This window comes from Lates calcarifer, linkage group LG20 (assembly GCF_001640805.2).
Source record: "Lates calcarifer isolate ASB-BC8 linkage group LG20, TLL_Latcal_v3, whole genome shotgun sequence".
Classification (NCBI taxonomy): Eukaryota; Metazoa; Chordata; class Actinopteri; family Centropomidae; genus Lates; species Lates calcarifer.
The window spans coordinates 13891353-13910032 of NC_066852.1; the positions used below are offsets into that span (position 1 = coordinate 13891353).

At 43.4% G+C, this 18680-nt stretch overlaps 1 protein-coding gene across 2 annotated transcripts; it reads right to left on the minus strand.

Moving 5' to 3' along the window:
• Positions 1-290: 290 nt before the first annotated feature.
• zgc:100829 (uncharacterized protein LOC445149 homolog) lies at positions 291-16688 on the minus strand. Of its 2 annotated transcripts, none has more exons than XM_018692266.2 (8): positions 16557-16688; positions 15165-15743; positions 11636-11780; positions 11353-11455; positions 10370-10408; positions 10207-10269; positions 8337-8649; positions 291-1538 (listed from the first exon to the last, which is right to left on the minus strand). In XM_018692266.2, the coding sequence occupies exons 2-8, from the start codon at positions 15349-15351 to the stop codon at positions 1315-1317; spliced, it is 1074 nt and encodes a 357-aa protein (XP_018547782.1). In that variant the 5' UTR covers positions 15352-15743; positions 16557-16688; the 3' UTR covers positions 291-1314. The 2 variants fall into 2 exon arrangements, with proteins under 2 accessions (XP_018547782.1, XP_018547783.1); XM_018692267.2 differs by lacking the exon at positions 16557-16688 and adding an exon at positions 15854-15997.
• Positions 16689-18680: the final 1992 nt, after the last annotated feature.

Genomic DNA, 18680 nt, shown 5'->3' on the forward strand with positions numbered 1-18680 from the left:
AAGCATGTGGGCCTATTTTCTGAGGCTGGACATTTTACAAGTTGCATATATGCATATGTGCAGCAAGTCAGTGTTGTGGGTTGGATTCTGTTATTTCAAGCAGCTTGTAATTATGATTACAGCAGGTGAAAGAATTGTAATATTGTCATGGATACTTGATTCTAAAATGTTTGCCTTCTCTAAGATATGTGAAAAACAAAAAAATATGTTTTATTTCAGTCTGGAAGAATATGAAGGATGGAAGTTAATACATGTAGAAAGAATTGCAGAGAAAAACTCCACAAGAAAAGTTGTACAATTTACACAATTTTATTGTTTCTTTGATTTCACCATACAAACTTGACTCTCATTTTACAAGTGAGCACTGTAGTAGCGTTAAATATCCCATTACAAAACATCTGTCTCCCTATAGAAAATGTACAAAAGAAAAAACAAAACAAAACAAAATACAACCACAAATCTCTAAAATAGTACTGAAAGAACAGGAGAAGAGTAACACCGAGCTGGATTATTTGGCAGCTACTGTCTAACTTGCCAGGATTTGATCCACTGGGAGTGACAGATGAGGCATTTGGCACTGTCATTGGTCCACAACAGGTCGCAGTGAGGCTCCTGCCAGGTGGCAGGGGGGAGACATACATTGCATTGTGACAAATAAACAACCCTACACTATTCCCAGGGAGGAGACAGCAAGATGAAGGAGGACCCTACTGTACCTTATTTCACCCCCGTTCTGCTTGCCCGTGTCCAGCTTTTCGTTCGAGAAGACAGAAATTAGCAGGAAAACACTGCACATGAGCTGATGCAAACTGTCTCATAATAGATGAAAATAATGGAATTCATAAGTAAACAACATTGTGTGCGCAGGCTTTGTGAATTGGGCTAAAAACCGTGTGTTAGGATGATGGTGTGCTTTTCCACATGTTACACAAAGTGGAAAGAATCAACAACAAGTGAATACATGTGATAGTCATCAATTCCCTGGCAAATACATAAAAGGTAGAAGAATTGTTTGTCAAACAAAACGAATATTAAATTGCAATCAATTGTTTTGGAATTTCTTTCCCACGAAGACTGTTTACAGTGCTGCAGCATCCAACAACAAAAGAACCATTACATTCAAGCATTGCCACTGCTCAAGCTTTGGTTGTGATGTCAACATTGTGAGCATTTCCATCTCTGAGAGCCACCTTCAGTGTCCTCCATCCCATCAGGCTGTTGGTTGATGCTTCTCAATAAGCCAGCTTCCTTTAAATTACGTGGATGCCAGGTGAAACTTGGGCGTGCGTCTGCCCAGCGGCGTGTGCATATGGATTACCTGACAGTGGGTGTTGTCGTCAGACGCAAGTGGCTGGGCTTGGTGGGGAGAGGGGGCTTGACACCACGAGGCGGGGTCTGCGAGGGGGTCGTGGCGCTCTCAGCGCTGAAGGTTTTCATCAGCTGAGCCACCCGGCCGCGCCCTGCGCACGTCGGTGTGTTCCCTGATGACCCAGCCTCTCCGGAGGCGGCCTTCAGAGACGCTTCTGATGCACCAATATCTGAAAAAAGAGACGATGAGATTTTCCTTAGGAGCTTCAACATATGGGTGACAATCTGCCTGCCATATGAAGAGGGGACATTAATTTAGATATTTTACATTTTAGGCCTTTATTTATAACAACAACAACAACAACACTATTTTTTTAATAAATTGGAATTTGGAGTGTTTATTGTGAATATTTGTGGTTATATATGTGGTGTACATGTAATGCTTATATAAATTCATATGTTTCAAAATGCATTTGCAACTTTGTCGTTATTGAGGTTTATTAATTAGCACATCCCTCTTTTCAGTGTCCCACTCTGTATCTACTGTACCATAAACTGTATCATATTTCTCCTCACTGTAAGATGATTTTCTGTGCTGCATCTGTCACAAGGGGACCTTGTTTACTGTAAATTACAGTGGTCAGTGTCTTGTTGCATCAGGAAACACACCATCTTTTGAGACCATGAGAACATGAAATCAAGGTGAATCAAGGTTTTTCTCAGTGAAAATCTGTAAAACCATAAACAATGAGAGTTACAAGTTCAACCCATGTTGCGCTGTTGTTGGAAAAGCAGAAATCCAGTCATCCTACACTACCTGATCATTCCCCCTCTCCAAACACTGGGCCTAGATCTTTCTTCACTCTCCTCTACCTTTTTTTCCCCCCTTTTCATTCGCCTCCCTTTATCCCACTCTGGCTGAGCAGAGGTCATCCTCAGTGGAAGTAGGGACACAGCTGGGTGTAGTTGGTGTGTGTGTGCGTGTGTGTGTGTATGCTTGCTGAGGTACTGTGTTTGGAAGAGGGTGTAATTGAGGGAGGAATGGAGGGAACAGGAGTAACGGAGGGGAGGGAGGGCCACAGGGACAGCAATGGAGAGCAGACAGACGCTGCTCAGACACCAGAAGGCTTGAGGAGCCACATATTTTTAGCGTCATCCCCGGGGGACAGAGATATGTGAGAGCGCCCGCGTGCACGGCTACAGACGCACACAGGCTCACACGCACATACACACACACACACACACACACACAAAGATGCACACAAACACACACACACATACAAAATAAAGTGAAAACAGGCACAAACGCGCACACACAGTTTCTAACAGTTGAATTTCAAAAGACACACACACATTCTCATGTTACACTCAGGTCTGTGCATGCTCACACACACACACATACAAACACAAACACGCACCCTTGCACAGCCCTCCTGCTCATGGATTCAGTCACGCATGCAGCCATCTCTGACTAACACCACGGCATAGCACAGAGTCACACACAAACACACACACACACACACACACACACACACACACACACACACACACACACACAGAGGAAGGGTACAGCCAAAACCACACAGCCACTCCTGGGGCCAGGAAACCTTTAGAGCTCTTGATGTCTTGCAGGCATGAAAGGGAAGGACCTAAAGTAGCCTTTAAGGTTGTGTTATTGTTTATTGTTGTTTACTCTCCTTTCTCCCCCCTCACTCTCTCCCGTCCCCCTCCTCTCCCCATGGCTTGAACACCTCCCTCCACCTTCCTCTTCATCTTCCTCTCCCTCCGTCTTGCCCTGCCTTCCTCTGCCCCCTGACCCGCGGTTCCTGTGTTAATGTCCTCTCGCTGCGCTGCGTGGGCTTGCCTCTGATTGTCTCGTTGTGTTGTGTGGTCACCACGGAAACCTTGGATAGGCTCCAGCAATTGAGGCTGACACACATTCAGGCACGCACCGAGTGCACACACAGACACACACAGATACACAGACACACAGGCACACACACACTCATGGTCAGGGAGTTTTTTGAGCTCAGAGCCTTGGTGCAGGTCTGAGTGGAATGCTTAATAGAGAGACAGAGAGATAGAAAGAGAAGGAGAGGGAGAACTGGTATTATGGAGATGAGTTGTTGTAAAGAAATAGTACAAATACATACATGAAATATATGTATATTTTGAGAGTGCTGTATATCTTGAAGCAAAACCTTAGTACCCTCCCACAGGTAACATGACTAACCTGTCTTAACACACCCAAAAAATGCTCAAACCCCATGCCTTTCTGCCCTTAACTCTCCTCAGCAGCTTCACTCTCAGCTCCGTCAGCACAAACAGTCATTAAAGCTATACCTGCGAAAAAAAAAAAAAAAAAAACACCTATTAAAGTGAAAGAGAATCTCTGCATTGAATCACTCTTCGAGATTGATTCATCTCCTGTTTGAGCTTTTTCGGACGCCACTCCTCACATCTCAGTCCAGCTCGTAAAAAAGGTACCGGGGAGGACAAAGAGGAGGGGGGCGGGAAGCGGTGTCAGTGACCAGGCTAGCACAAAAATTAAAGACCAATCTATCTCTTTAAAGACCTCCAGGTCTCATGGTTAGAAAGAGAGGAAGGGGGAGTGTTGGGGTGGGGTGGTGTGGGGGGGGGGCAGAAGTGGGGCAGAGGGCAGAATTCCCGAGCAGCACGTCGGCGGACTGAAGGGCAGGGAGGAGAAGAGGTGTGTGTGTGTGTGTATGTGTGTGTGTGTGTGTGTGTGTGCGCATGAGGAAGCAAGTGGGGTGGTGGTGGGGGGTGCTCCTGTGTGGGGGCAGGGGCCCCTGTCACTTATCAGCTCTGGCTGAGCGTCGCCCAGGGCTAGAGTCGGGAAGCAGCGCTGGAATGTGTGTCCTTCCCTCTGAAGGTGAAGAGAGAGGAGAGGAAAGCCGACCGACAGACAGAGGAGGGTTTATAAACATGAACACATACACAAACACACACGCATATGAACATACACCGCCAGCTGCTGGAGTTTGATCCACTTTCACGCTCACGCTCTCATGCTCAAATCATGACACACGCTAACACAACACATATTTCTGCATCTCTAGGTTCAGTTTCAGACTCTTACACTGACTCTACACGCTCCCCTTATCATCTGAAACACTGCCCATAATATGGCTTTCATTTTCATTTTATGCAGATGACACACAACTTTAAAATAATGTCCAAGTATCATAATATTCAGGGTTTTTTTTTTAAATCAGTTTTTTGATACAAAATAAGCAGGTTTTGTGGGGAGAGTAGATTGGTATAAACCACTATTAATGCAGAATTTCTACCCTCTTTGCCCCCAAAAGGTTTATTTCCAACTGAGTGAGGACTTTGATCTTTCCTTTGGCAGCACAATAAATGCTTCAGGTATTAGACACTGAAGAGGTAATGGAGAGAAAGAGGGATAGTAATTATCAAATAATTTAAAAATGAATCACAGTAGATAGTGATTGTCATTCAGAAAGTAATTCTTAAATAAGAAGTTCACACTTGTTCACACTGTTTTTACTATACTAAGATTTAAAAAAAAACTGATTCTCATCTGTTTTGTAATTATCAAAATACCAAATAACACATTTGAATATTAAAAGTGAATTTAACACTCTTTAAAGCTGTCTTGAATCCTGTACTTTAGCCAGCAAAAACTTCTTCAGATAAAATGAAAGCTTACTCTGTCCCCTGCAAAGAACATCACTTTCCCAATTTCAGGTGACTCATACCTACATGTTGTTTTCCCACCATTTAACAACTACATCTTGACAATATCTACAACTTGATACTTTAGGTTTGGTGCTACCTTTTACCCTGTCCTGTCTGGCATGACAAAATCACCTATTAGTGTTTATCATGCGGCCATCCAATACTCATGAACAACATCTTGAATTCTCAAGTGTTACACTCAGTAGGTCACAACAGGTTTAGTCTGTCTTCAATGGCCTCTGCAAACAGCAGATTATTAAGTTCATCTTCTACAAGTGTTGCGTGCGCCGCAGTCTCAGTTCACAGGACGCAGGAATCCTTGTCATTACCCGCATTCAAAAGAAAACAGCTGAGGCATGAGCCTTATCCTAGTCTGCCTCCTCCTCCCCTTGGACCAAGCTTCCTGCCATTGTCGAGAACAGACACTCTGTCAGTATTTTCTGTCCAGAGTCAAGACACATTTATTCAGCACTGTGTTCAGCCCACCTCAACTCCCACCACACCAGCTGTTCCTTTCCCTTTCCCTTCCCTTTCTTTCCTCTTCCCTCCATTCGCCTGTTATTTGCTGCCCTGGCATTGCCCACTGATCTCATATCCAGCCACTAATGTGGGCGCACACACACACACACACAAACAGGTCTGTGAAACCACAATTTATTGGAATTGTATTTTTTTTTTTTTTGGTTTATTTTTTTGTATCCAGATTTGTGTTCTGTGAAACTGCTCCTCATCCAACTGATAAATCACCTTAAAAGCTCTGAGCTCACTGTACATGCCTCCACAGATTTTTTTTTTTTTTTACTTGATGGCATTAAAGCAGAAACTCCCCTAAAACACTATTTGATTATGACACTCTATGTTCAGTGCAGCCCAGTCTAGTTCAGTCGATAGCTGTGAACATGGTTTCAAAATTACTTCCAGGATTTTTGTCTCTTCATGACATTATTAAGAGATTCCTAACAAGAGATTTGCCCGGCCTCCAAATTCTACATGAGACTGCCAGAAATGTTCAGAGTGAACCAGACACTAAAGAGAGAGAGAAAAAAACAGACATAGTTTTATGATTTTTTTTTCTCCCTCCATTCAGCAGCAAATGCTAGAAAACATGGAGGCACAAACGCTCAACCTTGAGGAACTGTCTGTCTGTTATTCCGGGACATTGCTGTAGCGCTGTCCCTTTCTGAAGGAAATGATCTATGTTGACACAATTTGACTCAGATAATGAGTTTGGCAAGTTATCTACTTCTACACTCATTTCAAACTTCACTAGTTAAGTGTGGCATTGGCCCCACCAACCTCTCACAATTGGTGTTCAAAGAAATAAGGAAAAAAAAAATCTTTTTTTTTTTTTTTTGCAATAAGATCAGTAATGCCTTGTACTCTGTGAAGGCTTTGTTTCGTGTGTGTGAGTGTTTCTTTGTCAATGTGCCAATCAGCTCTCCCCCCAAAATGTTAAGAAGAGAAGAGAAGAAATCCTGCTTTGGTTTTAAGCATAAAAAAACTCAACCACATTTTCTCAGCGCACGGCAACCTCCAGGAACTGTAGCAGAGTTAAGCATATGTGCATGGACATGTTTCCTCACTTAGATGTAGGATGAGCATTTTTCCAGCAGAGGGACCTTATGAAGATGAGGTTTTCTATCCAACGAGACTTTTTTTTTCCTACAGTATCACTGTTTTCCACTGGATGGTGCTAATCTCACCCTTACGCTACCCATTTCTCTGCATAACTGGGTCACTGTGTGTGGTGAATGAGTGTCTGGTCAATTCATGAAATCTGGAGCTGTGTTCAGACAGGAAGTCTAGGAATCACAGTGATATTTCAAACAAGATTCAAACTTGTAATCCGTGGAACATACTGTTCGACCTAGTGACAGTAATATTCATGTCAAGGCCCAGGATATCTGTTATGAGAAAAAAAAAAAATTCCAAGCCTGAAAAAATCCCTTATATTCACACAACGAACGTCTGCAAGGCAGGAAATGTAAGTAGCACAGACCATGTATCAGACACAAAGAGAGAAATGACAAGACAGATACAGCTTCTCTGGTTCATGGAAAACAGGATAAAATATGAAAAGCAGTTTAAATGTTATGCTTGTAAGGATGTGATATCTGCTCTTACACTGTGTTAAACCAAGTTCAAATAAAGATCACATAGTTCAAAAGGTAGAAAGTGATGGTGTTATTTCTCTTGCATGTCTGTATATCATCCATTTTGTATTTTCATATACTGATGAATTTATACATATTATTGTGTCACTAAATTGAATTAGGGGCAAAATAAGAAGTATTAGGGTTAGGGTTATGATGAATGCAGGGTTGCATTATACTATAGTTTTGGTATCAAATGCGTGCAAAAAATGCCAAATAACTGACTAGAAGATATTCTAGTTTTACTGGTTAAACATTAACATCAGCTAAAAAAAATATTACTGCTCGAGACCCAAGTCATTTTTGGGGTTTCTTGTTGTTCATTTCAGTTCACATTTAAATCAAAATCATCAGGACCAGCATTGCATCTTATGTTTGCCTGTTCGCTGGCATCAGATTCGATCTGGTTAAATGACCAGAGTGTTTATTGATAATCTTCGCCGCTAACATACAACTCGTGACAATAGAGAAGCTACCAGACGAGCAGGTGTGCGGGGGCGATGCGGTACCACGACACAAATCCCAGTCACATAAGCTTTTTTCTCCCCCCTCTAGGCTGGCCTCTTTTTACACTGCCAGTCCATAAAGATTCCAGCGGGCTGAGGCACTATTTGGCGAGCACATTAGGTTTGGGGAAGGAAATAAATCCTTCGTCCTTGCTGCAGTGCTGAGAAGCCTATCTAGTATGAACTTTGTTCAGGCTGGTTGTGCTCGGCTCTCCACAGCCATTATTACTCTCAAAGAAGGGAAGAGGCAGTGGAAAAGGGTTCTGTTGTTGGCTCGGTGGCTTGTGGTGATTTTCATGTAAGCTATCTGCAATGCTGTTGACTCAATTTTCAAGCCATATCTTCGTCCTGTCTTTCTCCAGTATGTTAAGATCTAACTAAAGACAGAAGTTGTAAATTTCCCCATTGTGGGACTAATAAAGGGTTATCTTATCTTATCTTATTTTAAGTTATAGATTAAGATTTGTGGATATCCACACTTCTCTCAATAATATCGCTGATTGTGTATTTCTCCTACTAGCCAGGAAGTGAAAGCCTGCAGGGACTGGAGAAATGCTAGCTTTAAATAAATTTATCTAAAACATGCATTTATTTATCTATTTTGACATCAGACCAAACCCTTACCCATGATGCTTTGCTCACTCACCGTTCCCACCCTGTGATCCCTGGGGCTTCTGAGGTTCCTCTGAGCGTGGGCCACCCTTGGTAACCTTCGTTGTTCCAGACTCTATTTTGACAGTGCTGCTGGGGGACGAGTGTGGCGCTGCGGCGGAGGCGGTGGCAGTGGTGGCGGTGAGCCTCAGATTTGCGAGGGCCAGTCTCGTGTTGACAGAGCCCGGCGCTGCATTTGCAGAAGCTGGTCTCACGTTGACAGGGCAAACTCTCGTGGGAGGCCTGGAGCAGATGGAGGGCTGGGGGAGCGACTTCTCCTCAGTCGCGCCGGCTGACTTCGGCTCGGGCTGGGGAAGGGGAAGAGTGACAAAAGGGGACAGAGGAACGCGATCAGTGTTGACAGCTAATTCACATACAGTGGAATTAATGTCATGTTTGATTAAATCATTGGATAAATGATTCACCAAATTACAGTTCTCCAGTGACTACGCTGCAACATAATGAAACACACAGAACTATGACCACTGATTAAGAGTTTAAGGATGTGCGGAGAGAAAATTATAAGGTGACTTAGAAATCAAGCTGCCTTGCTAATCTTCCTTCCTGATCTTACGCCTTCTTAATCAGCAATCTCACTCTCCTCCTCTATCAGACTGACTCCTTGCCTCTCTAAATCAACTGGAGAAAACCTGCAGTGGCGGTAGCAACAGCCACCGCTACATCTGCAGCACCAAACCAGCCCCTTCCTGTTTTCAGGAACAAATCATTCAATCTACAAACAAGACATTCAGCAAAATAATTAATCTTGTAAAGGAGAAGGGGAGGGCTTGGCTGTGAATTCTTGGCTGTCAGACCAGCCAAACCTCCAAAGGTGTGGATGTTCATTGCCACATCAGCGTGGGTTTGGCTGGAGATGTGTTGGGGCCTGTAATATACGGAGAGTCTGGTATGGATATAAGAAGTGAGGGAGAGACATTTCCTTCTGTGGCAAAGAGGAGGGGAAAAAAAAACCCAGAGAACAGAGGAGAGCTCACGCGCCCAAACCTCAAGAGACTATCCCACAATCCCATCCATCTGCGACTGACGCATTCTCTATCTCTGGCGTTTTAATTCCCTGATCAAGTTCATCAACCATCTGTTCTAGGGCAGTCCAGAAATCCTGCCTTGCCTCTGTGATTCAGCTGTTCTCGCGGCCGCGCGTCACCTGCACACACACACACACACACACACACACACAAACACACACACATTTACGTGCACATAAACACAGAAAGAGAGAAAGAAAGAAGAAGGAGGGAGATGGAGAGCGCACACCCCCCTACCCCCCAGCAACCCAAGGCTGGAGCGATGATGGAGCCGGTGGGAGGACAGTTCGGTTCAGCTGTTCCCCAGAGAGAGCTGCGAGGGGTGCGGCAGCTCCAACACGAGACAGCGTGCACAGAAAGAGAGAGAGAGAGAGAGAGAGAGAGAGAGAGAGAGAGAGAGAGAGAATGCTGGGAGAAAGATGATCTGCACAGAGGCTGGGAGTGAGGGGACAGCTGGCCTTACCACCATTTCCTGTTACTCACAGAGGGAGGGACTGCCATGAAACACACACACACACACACACACACACACACACACACACACACACACACACACACACAACGGCACCCTTAAGACACATTTGAAAGAGCCCAACGAGTGAATTGCTGTATTGTTAATCACACTTTTCTGGGATATCTCAAGATGTGTCTTAAAAAGTGTTGTTCGGTGCAGATGGTGCTGAAAAATAGACGGTTCTTTGCTTTTAAAAAAAGCATCAACACTATATATATAAGAGCAATAAAGCATTTTGAGAGCTCAAAGTGAAACGCAGGAACAATTCAGAACAGTCTTTAACAATTACTTTAATTCACTGATACCTTTTCTGCTGCTGCTGCTGCTGCTGCTGCTGCTGGAGGTGATGAATGCTCACTCACTGACACCTGTGGGTTTAACAAAGACATTACATGAGCGTGCGCAGGCCATGATGCAACCCGAGAGCTTTAGAGCCCAATTATAAGCGAGGCAGTTGCTGTAACTCACCGGCAGAGGGAGTAAAGTGCTCGTCTCCTCACATTTCCCCTGTTGGGAGAGACAGTGCCATGTTAGATGATAGAGGAGGCGACACGTCATCCTCCTTAACTTTGAGTCAGTTCAGTACTTAGAGTGAGCGACGGGAGGGAAGAAGAAGAAGAGTTTAGCAGTTATTTAAGAGTCAAAAGGAGTGGATTACTTAAAGGAATATTGCAAATGAGGAGTATTTAAATGCATCTAATGTGTCAGAGGAGTGGAGGGGTGTGTGGTAATGTGACTGCAGGAGAACCAGTGAGAGGCCAGGACGCCGTGTATTTCCAGTGAGTGAGCAGCTTCGGCTCAGAGAGCCACTGTGGTCAGGCCAGATGAGACCATCCGCCCCGGCTCGCTCAGTGTGTGCACGGTTGCCATGACAACGCAGCAAATCTCTTTTTTAAGATAGCGTGAAAAAAGGGGGGGAGGCGACCCCCCCACCCCCAAACTCCAAAATCAACAGCTCGCACGCTCACTAACTGCACGCACGCACACACACATACATACACACACAAATATATCACCACCCTGGAAGTGATCCACACCGACTGCCTAAATTGACAGAAATTAAAGGCTAAAATTAGCAGAGGAGATTGATTGCCATCAGCTATTGCTCAAACGCTGAGCTGATAGTTTTCACAAACGGCACAGCAGGTGAGAGAAGTGAAAATGAAGTGATGGAAATGTTATGTTAGAGATAGAGTTAGTGAGACAATGGATCAGTAAAGAAGCAAAGATGACAAGACAAAGGCATATTATAGGCTCTTATGTCGGATTACATATAATTCTCTTTCTTTGATCAAATTACAGGTAGTCTAAGAGATGCTAATTTCACATGAAAAAACTGAAATAAGACTTTGAAATCTTCTGATCTTTTCATCTTTGCTCCCCAGTGTGAGAATCACCATGAAAGACAAAGTGATTTGATTTCTTAGGGACAGGAACAAACAGCTACACACCTTTAAATTCAGTGAGATGCCAGGTTGCATTTTAGGAAGGAGGTTCTCTCTCTCAGTTCTGACAGGTTCTGTGGTTTTTCTGCTTTTCAAGATAGTTTGAAGACTGTAAAACACAGATCAGACCATGTCATATCTTATCACATATTCACCACAATATATATATTCTCTTGTATAATGCCATGTCATAATTAGGTTTACAGGACACTAATAGATTCTTCTTCATGATACATATTGTTAACTGCCTCAAATCACTGTCTATGTTGAAATACAAAAGTTGTATTACTATGTGTTGTTCTGAAGACTCGGCGACTTCTTTTCTCCAAATCCTGAGCAGATGAATTTGGAGCTCAGCTCATCCACCTCCCCGATCACAATGACCGCCACATCTCCATCCCGGCCAAGCAGCCAGCTCACATTCTTACTGTTGGCTGCGGGAAACACAACACACACACATACAGACAGACGCAAACTATGAGTTAACAGGCTACTGAAACACTGTAACAAGGTTTGGAACGTGGTTCTGAATGTACAAAGTACCATTACTCAAAGTAAGAAGAAATGACAAATGAACACAGAATTGAAATTGAAAGGTTTTTAGAGAAAAGACACTTTAATTATATCCAAATGTATTCCCTGTAATTTGTGTCCTGACCAGTCATTGGCCAGATGCTGCTCGGTTTTATCAGTTCATTTTACAAATTGTACTTTCTCTGATCCTCTCAGGATTTTGAAATCTCTTAATCTTAATTTGTAAACAGTATGTATACTCCATTGATTAGTATCACAGATCTCTGAGATAATCGGTTGTAGCTCCTTTTTCATTCTGAAATAAAACTGTCAGCTTATCAGCAGTGAGTCTGATGATTCATAGACAGACAGGAGCAACAGCTGTTGAGGCCCAGGCAGCACATCACAAATGTATGAGACAGGATCTTCATATGGATGATATAAACAGAGATGACAGGGAAAAACCCTGTCCTCCTGGCCTATCCCCCCCCCCCCCCCCCCCCCCCCCCCCCCACACACACACACACAAACAGATATGCTTGCATATACTTATTAGGACTATATTTACCTAATTCCCTTGCCTGAACTAATTCTGACATGAAACCAACCTTTAAATAAAACCCAGTCTCAATTCCTAACCTAAGAAATATCAGTGAACGAGATCTTGTATCACACTTGGCTTCTCCTTATCTTGTCTGTCTTTGTGAGAACACTGAGTCCTCATAAGCTTAGAAGCACACATGCTCACACACAAACAAACATGTCACCGCCTCGTGACTATGTTTGGGAGCATACAGAAGCTACTTTATAGAGATAACCCAGCTGACGCAGGCTCAGAGGGTGAGAGCTTGTTGGGTGCGAAACAGGATAACATACTTTCATAGTGAACTGGTTTTGCCAGCCTGCCCTGTGGATCACATTCCAGCGGGGCATACCAGGATGACTGTGAAAACACAGCAGTCAGAACATACCTGGGTGAACAACAACTGATAGCCCAAACTGACAACTACAGCCACAACACCATGGTCAGGCGCAGGTGAGATGAATCCTGTTAGCTGACATTTATAAGACTTCCTATTAATTGTGTTGGAATATGCCCTGTTCTATGCCCTGTAATCGACAGTGTTACAACACAATTTAACATGTAGCTGGCAATATTGTGGTGTACTGCCTTGTCAAAGTAAACAGAATAAAATGAAAGGATTGTTTCCCGTATCTGAAGAACCAAACCGAGGATACCAATCAGGAAAGAATTGAGTCATAGAAGCTACACTGAGCTATGCAGTTTTCTGCCTCACGTGACTGTCACCAGCCTGCCTACAACATAAACACATGCACACAAACAAGTCAGCATTTGGTCATATAGTATGTAAACACCAATTACCATAAAGTACGCCTAACCACAGCAAAAGTCCCATGATCAGAATAAAGCTAAATGTGAGCTGTTGCCAACATGTTTCATTCTGCACATAAAAACAAGATTAGCATGGGGGCTCTCCCACAAGGCCGCCCTGATAAAATCAAACTCTCTCTTTGTTTTTCAAACACATACATTTCCTGCATGCTTCCCGTCCCCCTCACCCCCTCACTAATTGTTTGAAGGATTGGGTCTTGACTCACTTCCTATTTTTACACAGAAACACCAACTATCCACCATTTCCTCCACACTACAGACGGTGGAGCCTGCACGGAGAAGAGTTGGACGGGACCATGTGACCTCGGCCTGTGGTCTCCATCCAGCCTGCTAAGGACAGCTGCGTTGGTCATTAAGAGATAGAAAGAGCACTGTTCCCTCACTCCGTACCACAGTTGATAGTAAGTGCTTTGTTATTAACCAAGACGAGACAGATCACATTACTATGTCGGTCAGAGTGAATGCACCAACTCCACCATGCTGTTGATCGGCTTTAAGTCATATTCCAGTGGCTTTTCAGTGTTCCTTCCAAACCTCTGTTTCCTTTGTCATCTAGGAGTCCTTCTATGGAATTTAAAAATACAGCAATCTATTATGTCAGAGTCATTACACCATCTATTTCCTGTACTAAGAATCACTACCGCCAAAGAGAGAATGCAGACGGGTAAGATTCTGTACTATGTGTCAAACCAGTTTCAGGACAGACTTGCGGCCTCCTGAGTTTCTGGTTGTTTTGTTTGATTGTTGCACAGTCGCTGTTGACTCCAACTCTCGCTTTTGAGCAGAAGCCAGCTCCTGATAAACCCATTTGCCCTGCACATCTCTTGTGTATTCCCCCATCCCTCCCCCGAGGGCATCATTTATTTATTTTTTTCTCGTCGTTTCCGTCTGTCACGCCGTTGTCTTCATCTGCCATCTATTTTACGTCAACAGCATGTTCCAGACATGAGTGACGTCCCTGACCTGATGAATATTCTTCCTCTGTTGCTCTTAGGCTCACGTTGCTTGGTGTTACTGGGAACAAAGCGATCAAAGTGAGAGCCTGAGAGCGAGACATGTGTGTGAACACACACACACAGCCACGTATATTCATGGTTACGTACATGTTTTACATTCGTTCTGAGACCTACTCTAATAGCAGTTTTTAGGTACTATTAAGGCATTTCTCTTACAATACACTCACTGTGATTTTAACATGACATTCTCTTTGGTTTGCTTCTGTAAATGTTAACATCATCTGTGAGTGTGATGTTAACATTAACTCACCAGCATCATCAATCTTCTGTAATTGTTTAGGGCTTGAGGTATAAATAGAGCTTTGCGTCAGTGAAGTGTAAATGCTCTATGGTTTCTGTCTGTATATCATTCAGCATGTAGGCTTTGTCTTCTTCCAAGTCTCAATTTCCTCAACATCACAGACACATTAATACAGAGCAGCTGGTGTTTGTTAGCCCAAGTTTGTATTTTAGGAAACTTTAAACTTGCCAAATGGACTTAAGGTAAACTCTGTGCCTGTGTTGGCAAACAGCTGTTGAGATGACAGGGGAAAACATGAGCTGCAGCAGCTACATTGTATCCGGCAGCAGCACAGGATGTCTGTCACAACCAATGCACACACGCTTCTGCTCTTCTCAAGCTTTGTAACTCTCTATCAGGTAATTCACAGCACACTATGCAAACATCTTGACTAAAGTGACTCATTATGTAATCCTTAAAAAAGGAGAGAACAGATGGTTTTCTGTCAAAAGCTTTGGTTAGAAGTGTGACGGTCAGTATGCTTGAAAAACTCGACGCTGCACCCTGTCACACCAGATGAACAGGAAGAAGAAGAAGAAGAAGAAGAAGAAAAGTTAACAAAGGTGAGGCGATTGCGATGGGTTGGCATGGTTACCTTTTTTTGGCTTCGTTCGCTTGCACTCTGCATCCCCTCCTTCCCTCTCCAGTTTCTCCTCCCGCTCCTTCCAGCGTCGCACCTGCTCCTGGCGCATTTTCAGGAACAGGGTCTTTTTCTGGTCCTCGTTGAGAGCATTGAGCACATCGGGGTCGATGTACATGTCCTTTAAGATCTGCTGCAGCATGTTGGCTGCTGGTTCTAACTTGGTGCCACCTGGCCAAACGGTCAGAGGGAGGAGGAGGAGGAGGCGCTGTCCTTTTGGCCAGCGGCTTCTTGAAGTGGATGGTATGGGTTTATAGCCTCATTTTGTTTGAGGAAAATTTTCACAGCCTCTTTATCATTAGAATGGCTCTTACTTATGCTTTTAAACTCCTCTCATTCTTGCTCATGTTGTTGCACATACTGTACACTCCCCCACGTACATACACTCACTCACTCACTCACTCACTCACACACACACACACACACACACACACGCACACAAAATCCTGTTTCCTTTCTGTGTTGTGCTGACAGTTTCCCCACCCTCCTAAGATGTCAGTTTCCTTTGACTTTGGAGGTCATCAGTAGGACAATCTACAAGAAAAAATGAGAACATTTTAAACAAACATTTAGAGGATTATGCAGTGCCCTAAAGATTCTACATCTTTCTCAAGCTGCAGTGCTTTTATGTTCCTTGATATCACCTTTATCTCAAATCAGAAACTTTTCTTCCAGCCATTCCTCTGAAAACTCTGTTCCAGTCGGTTATCTTGTCCCTCCCTTTCATGAATACGGAAGAAGAACCCTGTTCCTACACTGACAGAAAAGACTCTGGCCCAAAAATGGGAGGAGATTCTAAAGGAATGGGACTGTTTCTGACATCAGTGGCCCACCCCTCCTTCTTCCTCTCCCTTCCCCACCACACATCCCTTCCCAAACCCATGTTCCTTTCTCTCTCTCCCCCCCTGCCCCCCACCCCAACACTCCCATGAGATAGCGGCTCCATTTTAACATGGTCAGTCTCAGGTTGTAAGAGAGAGAGAGAAAAAGCAAAACACACACACACACACACACACACACACAGGGTCATAGCCCAGGACAGCATGAGCTGGTTTCACTAACAAGGGGATTGAAATGGACTCCTCCAATCACAGTGGGTAGTTAAACAATGGCTACCACATAAGCAGCACTTGGAGGGAAGAGAAAGCGTGTCTCAGGCTGAGAAGTATCACCCCGGTGGAATACAGATTTGTGTCTACTAAACACATTGCAGGGTGCGGAGAAGGAAACCCGGGAAAAGGGTGGGGGTAAGGGTGTATGGGGGGGGGGGGAGTGAGGAGAGAAAGTGAGTGATAGAAAAAGAAAAGGGAGTTGCGAGAGAAGGGTAGAATTTGCTGAAGTACTCACAGTGGGATGTAGACAGCCGCTCCACAGCAGAGTATGCTAACTAAGCTGAGAGTCAGAGCGCCTGTGGGTCCTCCTCGTCTTTGTGTGTGTATGACTGGGCTGATGACATCACAGCATTCCATAATCTCCCTCCCTCTCCCTCCCTCCCTCTCTCTCTCTCTCTCTCTCCCTCCCTCTCTCTCTCTGACACACACACTCACACACATTTAATTTAAAAAATGGGAAGAGAGCAATTCAGGAAGTTGACATCACACGTTAAAGAAGCTGTTAAACAGAGAAAAAGAGAGGGGGAGGGAGAGAGGAAAATCCCAAATCTAGACTTTCAAGCTCCACTGGCAGAACTCTTCAGTAACAGTGAATGCAAAAATGTTGGTACAAAAATGGGATATAGCACTAACACTTAAATAGACCTAACCTTCAGTGTTTTTACATATACAGAACCATGCAGCATTGCAGTACATTCTAGGTACTACAAGTAAAGTGTGCTGCCATGAATATCAAATCAAATCAAGTTTATTCATGTAGCACATTCAAAACAACTGGAGTTGACCGAAGTGCTGTTCAAAATTTTAGCTAAAGGCACAACAATAGCAAGTGAGATGACATCAGTGGTAAAAGAACAAATAATAGAAAAAACACAAATAACAACAGTGATGAAAAATGTGAGACAGAATCAAAATATGGGGAGAAATGTAAAACAGAAATTTCAAAAATAAAAGAAGTATAAAATACTAAGGTGACTTCATACACCGTGCTGTAAACAGAAAAAAACTCTTATATTATTACTCTTCAAGTAATCCCAGACTAACACTATGATCATGATGTTGAGATCAGGGCTCTGTGGGGGCCACAGCATTTCTAAAAGAGACTCCTTGTTCTTTCTCATCACATGATGATAGTTTGTTATGACTCTTGCTTTGAGACCAATCAGATCTCATGGGGTGATGGATGGTGCACACAGTGTGAAAAAGCAATGAGAATCCTCATTATCTCTCAGTCATCGTTAGTCAGCTGATATATGGCACATTATTACACATGTACACACAAGTTCTTGCATTCTTCCTTGAGAAGATGACTTTTTACTTTAGAAATTTGAATGCTATTTTAATAATGATCTTGGTGGGTACAGTCACATTAAAATGTAAGTTTATTGGTGTAAATGGTACATTTTATTCCGGGATTGTTTTTTTTTTCCATAACTTATCTAGAAAACATCTAAATAATAAAATATAAACTGTGGCCTAAATTGTATGTAATGATTCTAAATTGTATGTGCCTTGTGGCATTTATTTAAGCAGCTGTTTACTTTACCTTGTCTGCTGTTAATTCTACCACATTAAAGCCAAAGGCAGATTTCTCCTCTGGGACTCCTCTGCTCTTCACTGTGTTCCTGAGCCTGCTCATTTTTAAGTAAAGAGCACCCTCTAGTGGCCAAAACCAGAGAAGCCTGCTACAAATTACGTCACCACCAAAGCCCATGCTTAACTGCTTCAAAATATAGCACTGAATTACAAAGTTGAATAAAAATGGAATCAACGATGAAACGAAGGCATCATTTCCAAACACATGCTGCCACCTCATGGCTCTGCAAAGCTCAGCAACACCACATTACAAATAAAAATGCACGCAGACGCTTGTACACAAAGGGTAAAAAGTGGCTGGATGTTGTAGCCTATATTGCAACAGGCTGTGCATAATATTCATTGCTGTCGGGGAGTGTTAAGGTGATGATGACCATATGGCAGTAGGAATTAAAAAAGGAATTTGATCAAGTAGTTCTCTCTCAGCTAGGAGTATGGCAGCTGGACCAGACTAAACCTGTTATATTAATCTTCCCTAGCAGCATTCCTGTAAGCAATTATTGCCATCGTGCCACTAAATAGCATGACTGGCACACTATCATGATCCAAAATAAAAGGATTTCTATAGCACTTCATCAATAAGACACACTGTGCTTTTACAATTATACGTAGTCTTGGTTTGACTAAATAAAATGTAGCACCAGTTCTGATGCAATGCACTTGTGCTTCCAAAGCTGTGATGACCTAAACCAATCCTCTACAGTATGTGGGTTCTTGGATAAAGAGCAAAGTCAGAGTCTGAGTTGGCATCTGGGCTGGAGTC